We start from the raw sequence: 12,657 nt of genomic DNA on the forward strand, positions 1-12,657 counted from the left end.
TTATTTCAAGTTTTAAATAATTAAACCTAATTTATACTATGACTGATAACAAAATAATTAACCCTAATCTTCGTCGCCACACCCCTTCAGAACCTTGTTCAGCATTCCGTCACGCACGCTGCGTCCTCCACCAGCTTCGGCACCTTCTCCACCGCTGCTGCTCCTAGCTCCGCCTCCGCTAACAGCCTCGCATGAAACCACCATCTTCTACAGTGGTCCACGCAGAACTCCCTCCCCGAGCCTCTGCACGCCATCCTCCTCCACAACAAGCATCACAACATCATTCACGCCTAGCAATGAGGCATCTCATTGATCAGGGGATCCGTGAGCTTCACCGCCCTTGGGCTCTTGAAATCTGAGTGTAGAAAAGTTGGTTAGCCTCGGTGATGCAAACCAAGTCGTTCCCCCAAAACGCGCAATCTGCAACGTTGTCCTCGAAGCACTCTTTTCCTAGAGAGAGGTTAGGTCGTCGGAGGAAGAGAAGAGAAGAGGCGGCCGCCAGAGGAAGAGAAGAGGCGAAGCTTGCGGAGGGCAGACTCGGCGTGTAGTGTGACACCCGGGCACTGACGAGGGCGGGGAGTGACGCCGGTGCGGGGAGCATGGTGCAGGGGGCACAGACAATGAGCGGCTCCTGGCAGCTTCGGGTGGAAGGGGTACATGGACGAATCGAACATACACCGGAATGAGAGGGATCTGGAGACTGTATAGGTATGGGACTATACGGTTGAAGGATAGCTTAAAGGAATTGATTTGACTACTCATATCACCAAAATGCATTTACTTTTCGGTAGCCTGACTCATAAGAACTCCATGGTTAAGCGTGCTTAGCCTGGAGTAATTCTGGGATGGGTGACCTTCTGGGAAGTTTTCTCAGAAAGTGTGCGAGTGAGGACAAAGCACACTGGAAAGCCTGGTGGTGGTCTGTGGGGGCAGTCAACGGTCCCTGTGAGTTGCCGGGACGTTACATGTAGCTGGACGATCTTGGAGTCGTCACTGATGACGGCGATCGGGCCACCAAAGGGCGCAACAACGACCTTGGTAGTAGCGGTTGTAGAGGAGCTGCCACTCCCCAATGACAGATCGCGGAAGTGGTTCAGAGGAATTGGGAAGAGGAAAGTCGTATACTTTCTTCCTAATTTCTTAGTTAAGTGTTAAAAATGTGTAGTGGGACATGGGATTTGTGTACTTTGTTCCTAATTTCTTGAACGCATGTCCCCAAGTTCCACTTCTTGGCCTCCGAGACATCTTGAAAGGTGTATTCTATTTAGCTTGGAGATACTGTAATTCTAGTTTTCTCTATCTGGGTGAGCTTCTTAGTTCTTTGGGATGCACTTTCCAATTACCCAACAAGAAGAGGATTTACTGTTTAAGATTTGAAGATTCTGGAATATATAAACCCCTTATGTTGTATTGAATGAACGGAACTGAGGCACTGGTTTCTTATTGACATAAAAGATAAAATACTTTTTGAATGATCTGCGTGAAATCACTGCAACTTCAAAAACCCTAGTGAAATCACTGCAACTTCAAAAACCCTAACAGGAAGAGGACACCAAGGAAGAAGACAATGCTTTAAATTTCACCTAATGCATAATTAAATTCCACCTAATACAATCTCAGTGTGCCACGTCATTAAAATTTGCTTCGTCAGCATGCCACGACTCAATAAATTTAACGCCGTCTATTGAAATTAACGGCAGGGTTCCAATTGACTCAATTTTACAAAAATAAGAACCTACTTGAGATAAAAATAAATATGAGGACCTATTTGAGACAATCCTACACAAATAGGGATGTCCGAAAGGATTAAACCAAAAATGAATTATATAAAATATTGTATAAGAGTTAAATTTTAACCTAAAATTTTTATCACAACCTAGAAAGAAAATATTTTTCGTTCGATCAAGCAAAAATAACTTGTCATTAATTGTATTTTTCTCCCTCAAACAAGCCGTACAAATATAACACTTTTTTTCCACAAATTTTCTTATAATTACTGTATAAACAAACCGTACAAATAACACATTTTAGATAATTTAAAATAGAACTATTTAATTTTCTTATGTGCATAAAACTATTTAATTGATATGTGTGGTATATATTTTTCTAACGAAAACATGGATAATTATGATGATAAGGATGGAACATGCACCTGCCCATCACATGTGTCTTGGACAAAGAAGACCAAATTTGTTGTGTCAATTTATTTCGTGATATTTTTAAATAATTTGTTTGTGAATTTTTCTTTTCTAATAAGGAAGACTAAATTTATACGTACGCATTATCTATATTCAAATTTAAATCGAATTTGGGAATATAATGATTAAATGCATATAACTCTAACATCATCAAAATATTTTTAGTTTACTTTATGGTTTGTTTTAAAATTTATGTTATTAGAACTTTTTTTTATTATTACTTAATATTAAAAACTGTGTATTGTTTTTTATCATGTTTGATTAATTTTTATTTTCTATAAAAAGATTATTTAATAAATATTTGAATAGATGTATACTTATTATTAAATAAAATTCATTATTACTTTATATTGTAAAAAAATATATTTTTATTTTGACATTCAATACTGATATGCTTCTTTTCTTGCGATTTTAATTTTAATAAAAAATATTTAATTTTTGAATATGTACAATTATATTCTTTACTAACATAAAGAGAAATATGACACAGATTTTATATTCGTATAGAGGATCTTGAATATATATTTTTATTTATTTAGTTAAAGTAATAATATTTGTACAAATGTAATAAGTATCTACTTGTAAATTAATGTTATATTTTGTAATATTACATCAAATCTCTGAATTGTTATTATTTTAAAAATTAAAAGAAGTAGAATCTCTATAACTCAAAAAATTGGTTTCTTTTATTATTTTTATTCAAATTTATAGAAATATTTAAAATTTTAAAATAATAGTACAAATAAATCATACATAAAAAAATGACTTCAAAATAAAGAAATCATATTAAGTTTCTAAAACTATGAAAAAAATATATTTTTAAATACATGCTTTTAGTTTTTGTCAACCCACTTTATAAAGACAGCTTTGTTCAATGTATAATAAGTACATGTGGTTTTTTTTTTATCTTTATAGTAGCCTCTCTTTACACAGACAGCTTCACGTTTTTTCTCATAGAAGTATTACATGTATGGTACGACTTTTCTTTTCATTCTTTCATTTTAACTTGTATGTTTCTTAAATTTTATTTTAATAATTTAATTAATGATTTTTTTAATTTTGTGTGAATTTTTTTATTTTGAAATATTTTTTAACAATATGATTAATAAATTAAAATAAAAATTTCTAATATTTTCTACTTTTTAAAGTTTTTTTCTTTCTTTTTTTTAAATTTTATATAAATATTTTTATTTTAAGATTTTTTAGCTTATTTGATTTTTAAAACTTATAGGTGATTTTTATTCATATATACATATATTTGAAAAATATATGATAATAATTTAATATTTAACTTTTTATTTATTTATAAAATAATTAAAAGAAATTTTTAAATAAGAAAAATATGTCCATCTAAATTAAAAAAAAAACTTTTTAATACAGAAAAGATCTAAAAAAAGTAAAGTCCTACTAATGAAGTACCACTTTATTAAAACAATATAAAATAAAAGACAAAAAAACAAAAGTCATGAATCCAAAGCACATCCTAACACTACATTGAAAACAACACAAAAATAGAAAGATGTACTTAAAAGAAGATTTTTGTCTAAAATACCGAAATGATCCGTTTAAAAGTACAACTTTTTATTCTGAAAAAAAAAACATGATTTATATATTCATCTAACTTTTTAAAATTTAGCTATTTTTGTTAAAATTTCTTCATTAAGAAAGATTCAGGCTGTATAAATACAATAATATAGAAATTTTTTCATATAAAAATGCAGAAAAATAAACTTTGGAAGGTGCAGGAAGAAACTACCTTATTTGGTTCCACCACAAGTGTTGTTTTCAATCACTTTGCTTTTTTATGTATAGAAAAATAATTGTTTGGCTCTAGAAAAATTAATAGAGTTGACAATTCAATAATATAATAATATATATTAAATTTATAAATTAAAAAAATATAAATAAAATATTATTATTTTAGATTAAGAGTATGTTCCCCATTATCCCTGGCTAGTTAACGACCTCACAAATTAATAACATTAATAAGAAGGATATCACTGCAACTCTATATATTGGCTTGCTTATTAGGTAGAAGATAAGGTATAGTAGACCTTTTACCTTTCTATCTTTCACTCCTCTGTCATCTAAGTTTCTCATAATTTCTTTATCTTATTTTTCTTTTTATATATTTCATTTTTTTTATGTGTTTATGCATTTGAAACCTTTTATGAAAATATTTAAATAGAGATTAAAATTGTGGCTAATTGGTTTAGAAAAAGATAAAATGACAACCTGTAATAAATGGCAAAGACAAATGTTATATAGACACAAAATGAAGCATCACTTTCTACTTCCAAAACACCCATGTCCTTTCAGACATCACACCTAACAAAACAGAATTCGTGTCGAAATTGAAAACGTTTATGTTTATATATATATATATATATATATATATATATATGTGACATCCCAAAATATATAACAAAGTATATACGTAGAATGCATCAATTATAATAATAGAAGCAGTTAAGAGTACACAATAGATAGAATTAGGAGTACAGTTATCCAAGTCTGACTGGAAAACTTTAAAATATAAGTACAAGTTCATAATTCTCCAAAATACAGATCATGCTAAAATGAAGGCTAGAAGTTTTTTCAAAATAAAAAGCTATTGAACAACATAGCTAGTAGAAATCCTAAGCACTAGGAGCTGGGTCTTCCTCATTCTCCAACGCTTGCTCCAAGGGTACATCATCACCTACTGCTCACATCCAAAGGATTGGATGATCATCGCAAGAGGGAAATCAAACACATGCAACGCACACAAATGCAAGGGTGAGCTAGATCTCAAACAATCATACAATTCATTTTCAACCAATCTAGCATTTACCAGAATATACATACACATAAGTCATCATAAACATAAGCATTTATTTAATAACACTCATCAAGACAAGTATCCTATCATGTTAAGACTCTAGACACGTCCGGACATAGAATGTATGTAGAGCTGGGGCGGGTTGTGCACTTGTGATGGCCTCTACTGCTTTGCAAAGCCATTGCCGAGGGGTTCCACCCGACCATACACAAGGTTAATCCGTTACCGCGGAATAGACCTCCAGTGATAGCGTCTACCCTAGGACCTCCCACTACTCCCACCACACGCGTCAATCCTCTCTAAGTGAGAATGAAAGACCGTTGGAGTGTTAGGGATAACCCCCCATATGGAAGCCTCTTACATTCATTCAATACACTAACTGATCTCACCGAGAGATCTAATTTCTGATTCAATCCGACCATTTTAAATTTCATAATATTCCTTTTGGATCAACATCATAAACCACTTATAATCATACACTCCAGTCATACTTCTCAAACCAAGTAACTCACTAATACTCACCGACATACCCGAGTAATCACACTGCAACTTTTATTTTATACCACAACCCACATACTTCATTTAGTATTTTCTCTTAAAAAAAACATTTATATTACAACTAAAATATAATAAAAACTATTAAAGGCAATGTGACAGTACATTCCATTTTATTAAACCTATAAGTAAATTTATACTTTATTAATATAATATAATAATATAGGTACATAAATCCCTGCACGAAAACAATTAAAAGAAAAACAAACCTTTCTTTTCTATTTCTAGCCTGCACATGAACTTCTTAATAAAGGCCACCTTATCTTTATTTAATATTAATTTTCCTTCATAAAATCTTGCGGGACCCACCATTCTTTAATACAAAAACGTACCAACAAAGCCTATAAGCCCTTTTCTCTTTCTACTTTACAATGATTTATCATGAATTACTCCCCTCTGCCCTTAACTTTCCACCACATCCAAATAAAAGAAAATATTTCCAACACCAAGTCCAAGGCGGGACATACAAGGTTTTTTTTTTTTTAAAACAAACACCAACAACTCTCAATCTCCCCAATTTCCTATTTTTAAGCAAAATAAAAGCAAATCAAAGAAGTAAGAAAATTCCCACCTTCTGGACTTAACAATCCCGCGCCACTCACAAGATGCTTCAGAACTTAAAAAGCCAAATTACCAAGTCTTATAACCAAGGCAATACCCAACTAAAAGAAGCCATAATCTCCTTCTTTGTCACAATGCTACACACCACTTTCATACTCACGAAACTCTTTTCTTCCTTTTTATATTTTTCAAACAAAAAGTTCTTACAGTACCCATACTTATATAATAAATATGCAGAAAACTCCATTCCTCTTATCTTCACTAAACCCATCTATATTTCATCAATCAAATCCATCATAACAACTTACAACCAATACATTTTTACATGCACAATTTTCAGCATCATAACACAAGCCAATTTATACTCAACAGGTACATAACAGTTTAAATCAACACACCAATTCAAGATTCAACATGCATATATCTCATAAATTAATTTCAAACAAAAATAACTAGCTCCCCTTACCTGGAAATCAACAGTACAACCAACTATAGTGCCCTAACAATGCCTTCACAGCGAAAATCCCAACAGTGACCTACAACCACCTAATTGGTGATGGAAAACAGCTCTTAGAGCTAGAACAGACAGAGAATCAAAATGAGCTCCATGCAACCAGTAAAGTTGCATGCCCTAATATCAAGAAGAGTGGAGAATTTGACTTACCCGTCCAAATGAAATTCTAATCGGATAGAATGGAAGCCCTCAACTCTGTGAGCGAAAGAATACCACCTATTTGAAATTTGAACGGTGGAAAGTGGTGGAAAGGTAGAGAGAAGTCAGAGCAAGGAGAAGAAAAGTGGAACTGAGTTTTAGAGAGAGAAAGGGAAACTGGAAATAGGTTCAGAGTTGGGAAAAAGAGGAAACCCCTCCTAAGGTCATGGTGCCTTTGGCCCTTTGGGCCTGGCTGCCTCAGAGAATAGGGCCCCCTAGCCCATAAAATTTTCAGGACCTTACAATATATATATAAATAGAGTGTAAGATATTTATTTATTGAGTTTTTTTAATTTAATCTCACATTTATGATGATTTTTAAAATATATATTTTATAAAAAAATTTAAATAATGTATAATTTTATTGGAGGATATATTATTACTTAAATGAATTATTTATCTTAATTTTATGAGTCTTGCAATTCCATTTAACTTTAGTTTTGTAAGTCCTACATTTGCTACTGCACTTTAATACTTAAAAACATTTTTCAATTTCTGTCGTTGAAAACAAATTTCTTAAAATATATTATTTGTTTAAACAGTGTCACATCATTTAGCATGATAATCAATTGTATTATGCGACTTTTGTTTTATGAACAAATACATTTTATTATGTGTACTATTGATGTTTTGACTATGAATAGTGTGGAAAACGATGCAATAAGATGATTGATTGTGATTTATTATGCACTATAAAGTCAACTTGATTTTTCAATATTTTTATTTTTTGAAATTCACTAATACAAATTAATGGTTCTATATTGACATTTAAGATAAGATCATTTTCTTCAAAACCGATGTAATTATAGAAGTAATGACAATTTTGTGATATTGTGAACATAGATTATATAAGTTAAATAGAGAACTAATACAATATAAATGAAGGAGACTATTAAGTCGATTATAAACAGAAATCGATCTAATAAATTATTAACAAAAGTAATGAATTAAATATAAAATACTAAATTGTACTTAAAAAGTTGCATTGTTGTTTGTTGTATAGTATTTGAGCAGAAGTGTATATAAAACTATATTTTTCTAGAATATTAAAATGTTATTTATAAGATTGATGGGATATAAGTCAATATAGAATTAAAATTAATATAAAATTATTCAATTTTCTTGTTCATGTTCTTTATCATTTCTTAAATAAAAGTCTATGTTTTTCAAATTTCAATTTGTGATAATTCACCATGTTCATCATTGTTAGGCCTGTTATTCTCGTAACATTGACTTGACTTTATATAAAAACTTAATTCCGGTTTAAATATCATCTTTAACTTCTATAAAGATAAATAAAATTTTAATAACAATAGTAATAAATTATTTTTGAGGTAAGATATTAATTTTTAGAGTTATAATTTATATACAAGAAAAATTGATATTATTAACGATTAAAATTGTAATGTATAAAATTTATCGATAAATTAAAATTATCGAAGATTTATTAACAGTCAAATTTCGTCGATAAAAATAATATCAGTGAATTTTATTGATGAAATTTTTTGTCTTGTCAATAACAAAAAAATCTGTTAGTAAATTTCTCGATAATTATTTACGAAAAAATTCATCGATAAGATAATTATTTACGAAAAAATTCATCGATAATTATCGATGGAAACATTCATCGATAATTATCGACAAAAAAATCTATAGATAATTATCGATGAAAAAATCAATTGATAAATTTGTCGGTAAATATCGTGATCTAGATCATCTTATAATTGTAAGGGTGATGACAAACATTGACTCTGGTCGGAGTTAGAACGGACAACAATCGTGTTACACGGTGGTGACAATGCTTGGTTGCATTGTTCCATGAAACAGGAAGAATGGAGGCACTGCTTCTTCCGTGCACAGAAAAGAAAAAGATGAAGTGAAAGACCTCGAACGCAATGTCCACGATGGAGAAGGAGACAATGGCCTAGTTGAATGGAGATGGAGGTAACTTGACTTGTAGTTGTAGTAGCAAATGGAAAAGTAGGAGAAAAGGAGGTTGTTGCAAAAATATGATAAAGACTTACGAGAGAGAAAAATAAATAAGTTTTTGGCTCGGGGACAGAGTGAATAATGAACAAAATTTTTTTTTGTTTATTTTATTGATAGATTTACCGACGAATTTTTTGTGAGTCATGTATATTTCATTTACTGAAAGATTTTCCAACGAAAATTTTATCGATAATGTATATTTTATTTATCGACGGATTTTACAAATAATTTTTTTTGTCGATAAATAAAATATATATTACTAACAAATTTTTATCAGTAAGTGAAATATACATTACTAACAGAAAAAATTGTCACTAATTAATCTATCGGTAAAATATTTAATAATATATATTTTAAAATTATCATAAATTTATTGACGGATTTATTTTTGTCAAAAAAATTTTTGTTGATAATTTAAAAGTTTTTTGTAGTAAAATGCGTAAAATTTTTAATTTTATTTCATACAAATTTTATTTCTCTATGTTTTTTTACATAATTTCTGTCAATCGGTTGACAATTCACTTTTAAAAGGAATTTAATTATTGAACAAGTTAATTGTTTATAAAGAAAGAAATAAAAAGAAAGGTAAAATAATAGATGGAAAATGTATGGAAAAGTTTATTGTGTTTAAAATAAAATAAATATAATTACTCTATTATCATGTTGAGTTATTAAGTGACGTGTGGTAGGCAAAATATCTATCTATAACCTTTGGAGTGTCAGCATAAAAAGGGGTATGTGGTAGAAAACGGAGTGAGAAGAGGATCGGATAGTAACCGATTTTATGATGGCTTCTGTCTCCGTTACATCGCATTTCTCAACGTTACTCTCCATTTTCCATTCTTCATCATCTTCCACCTTCCGACTTTATCAAACTCCATGCCACCCCACCAAACATAGCAAACCAGAACACCACCGTCTCTGCAAAGTGTCATGCCACAAAAACACTATACCAAATGAAGAAGGAAAACCATCACACAACAGTGGTGAAAAAAATCGAAGGGACGTTCTCATTGGGTTTGGAGGACTCTACGGTGCATCCACTCTTGCAGGCAATCCTTTAGCCATTGCTGCTCCAACTTCCCCTGACTTCAATACTTGTGGCCCACCACAGATACCAAACGATGTACCATCCACCGTTTGTTGCCCTCCACAATCTTCTCCCATAGATTTCGAGCTTCCACCACCTAGAACATCCCTTAGGGTTAGACCAGCTGCTCAGTTTGTGGATGATACCTACATAGCCAAGTATAAGAAAGCTCTCAGTATCATGAGATCCCTTCCTCCTGAAGACCCTCGTAATTTCATCCAACAAGCTAATATCCACTGTGCTTACTGCAATGGTGCCTATAACCAATCTGGGTACCCTGACGTAAAATTACAAGTCCACAACTCCTGGCTATTCTTTCCTTTCCATCGTTGGTACCTTTATTTCTATGAGAGAATATTGGGAAGCTTGATTGGTGACCCAGATTTTTCTATCCCATTTTGGAACTGGGACAACCCTAAGGGTGGCATGGTAATCCCTTCCATTTTCACAGATAAAAACTCCCCTCTCTATGACCCTCTCAGGAATCTGGTTCATCAACCACCAACTCTTATAGACCTAGACTATAACAAAAAGGACGATGACGATCCCAACGGGACTCCACCTCCAAATGAGCAAATCTCTAGTAACCTCGCTATAATGTATAAAAGTGTTGTCTCGGGTGGGAAATTTCCACGGCTCTTCCTAGGAAGCCCTTATAGTGCTGGTTCAGCTCCCGAACCTGGTGCTGGAAGCTTAGAGCTTGTTCCTCATATTCCAGTTCACTCTTGGACTGGTGATAAGAGACAGCCTCACCGCGAGAACATGGGAATCTTCTATTCGGCGGGAAGGGACCCCATTTTCTATTCTCACCATGCCAACGTAGACAGAGTGTGGAACATATGGAAAACAGTACCAGGTGGGAAGAGAAGGGATTTCACTAAACCTGATTGGCTGGAATCTAGCTTTTTGTTCTATGATGAAAACAAGAACCTTGTGCGTGTAAAGGTGAAAGATTCCGTTGACTCGACAAAGTTGGGGTATGCTTACCAAGATGTTGACATTCCATGGCTCAAGAATAAGCCTAAGCGCAGAAAGCCTAAAGCTAAGAAGGTGGCATTGGCACAAAGTTTTGGAGTTAGTGCAGCACGAGCCGCTGAGACTACGAGTGTAAAGTTTCCTCTCACTTTGGATTCAAAGGTTAGCATCGTTGTGAAAAGGCCAAAGCTGTTGAGGAGCCAGAAGGAGAAGGAAGAAGAGGAAGAAGTGTTGGTGATTGATGGGATTGAGTTTGATAGGGAAAAAGGTGTGAAGTTTGATGTATTTATCAACGACGAAGATGAAAAGGAGATCAAACCAAGCAATACTGAGTTTGCAGGAAGCTTTGTGAGTTTGCCACATACTCATTTGCATTCAAACACGAAGATCAAAACCTGTTTTACGCTGGGAATAACGGATTTGTTAGAAGACTTGGAAGCTGAAGATGATGACAGTATTGTGGTGACGTTGGTGCCAAAATATGGAGAAGGACTTGTCACAATTCAGAGTATTAAGATAGAGTTTATTACGGAATGAAAAATAAGTAGTTGTGAACAAAATAATTATGGCATCTTTGAAAAGGGTTTTCAATAATCATCTGAACCTTCAAATGATTTCAACATTGTATTCAAATTTTACTATTCAATGGCAAAAGAGGATTTTGGTTGTTTTATTCACAAAAAAAAAAAAAATTGGAGTAAATAACACTCATGATGCAAATCCTGAACAATTTGACCTTTCACCTTGAGTATAACACATTGAACTTACTGTTTGAAAAACATTACACAAATACTTTGTGTACTTTACAATAAATTTTCACTGTTTAAAAAACATTACATTATAATTTTTTTAGAAGAAAAAAATTAGTTTATATTGTCTTATAAAAGTTCTGATGTTAAGAAAAAAGAATGAAATTTTACTAAATCTTAAGAATGTTGCGTGTAATTTACTTAATAAAATTTCATTATGTTTAGTTTTTTTTTCTGGAGTTTTAATCTAAAAACTTTCCTTTTTTTTTTTTTATTTCTCAGTACCAAATTAAAACATAAAAAAATATAATTTCATGACATGACCTTAGTGTTAACTGATAAATGTCTTTAATTTGAAAGGATGGTCTGTCTTACCTGATAATACAAGGATTGTATGATGATTATTTAAGCACATCGGTGCAATCTGAAATTAACCAATGAGTCAGCAGCAATATATGCAGCCATAGATAATGTGAGTCCCACAAATAAGAGGATTCTATCTTTTTCTCATTTCCCTTGTCTATATCCTAACACTACTATACAATACAGTTTGAATTTTAATGTCAACATTTTGGCATTTGAAAGGAAATGACACACATGAGACTTTTTATGTTTGTAAGCTTCTGTCTACTATTGTTTTGGTTTTATAGTTGCGAGTGATAGAAAAATATTTGTTTTCTGTAACGTAATGAAAAATAAGTTGTGTATAAACAATGTGTTGGTAGGCGTAGTAGTTTGATTTTATTATAATAAATATTTTTAGACTAATAAATATATATATATATATATATATATATATATATATATATTTATTTATTTATTTATTTATTTTTCTAAGTTTTTTTTCCATTCGTAATAATACTACCCACATATAATAATACAGTTTCTAGACGATGTGAACTCTATTTATATAAGATTAATTGTTAAATTTAAAAATGAATACGATGAGTTTTTGTTTTTCAAGTGAACTAAAAGTATACACCAAAACATAAAAATACAAAAATGGA

At 31.8% G+C, this 12,657-nt stretch overlaps 1 protein-coding gene and 1 long non-coding RNA gene across 2 annotated transcripts; one reads left to right on the top strand and one right to left on the bottom strand.

Annotated features, from left to right (window-relative positions):
- Positions 1-4,632: 4,632 nt before the first annotated feature.
- LOC148205720 (uncharacterized) lies at positions 4,633-7,057 on the bottom strand. The gene is made up of 3 exons (XR_015783333.1): positions 6,800-7,057; positions 6,602-6,681; positions 4,633-4,902 (listed from the first exon to the last, which is right to left on the bottom strand). It is a non-coding gene; the product is annotated as an uncharacterized LOC148205720 (long non-coding RNA).
- Positions 7,058-9,522: 2,465 nt separating this feature from the next.
- Positions 9,523-11,574, top strand: LOC124833898 (polyphenol oxidase, chloroplastic-like). Its single transcript, XM_047308467.2, has one exon. It carries the CDS (start codon positions 9,621-9,623, stop codon positions 11,436-11,438), a length of 1,818 nt encoding a protein of 605 aa, XP_047164423.2. The 5' UTR covers positions 9,523-9,620; the 3' UTR covers positions 11,439-11,574.
- The last annotated feature ends 1,083 nt before the right edge of the window (positions 11,575-12,657 follow it).

Source organism: Vigna umbellata, chromosome 1, assembly GCF_029865625.1.
Source record: "Vigna umbellata cultivar VRB3 chromosome 1, Vumbellata_1.0, whole genome shotgun sequence".
In the NCBI taxonomy this organism is placed as follows: domain Eukaryota; kingdom Viridiplantae; phylum Streptophyta; class Magnoliopsida; order Fabales; family Fabaceae; genus Vigna; species Vigna umbellata.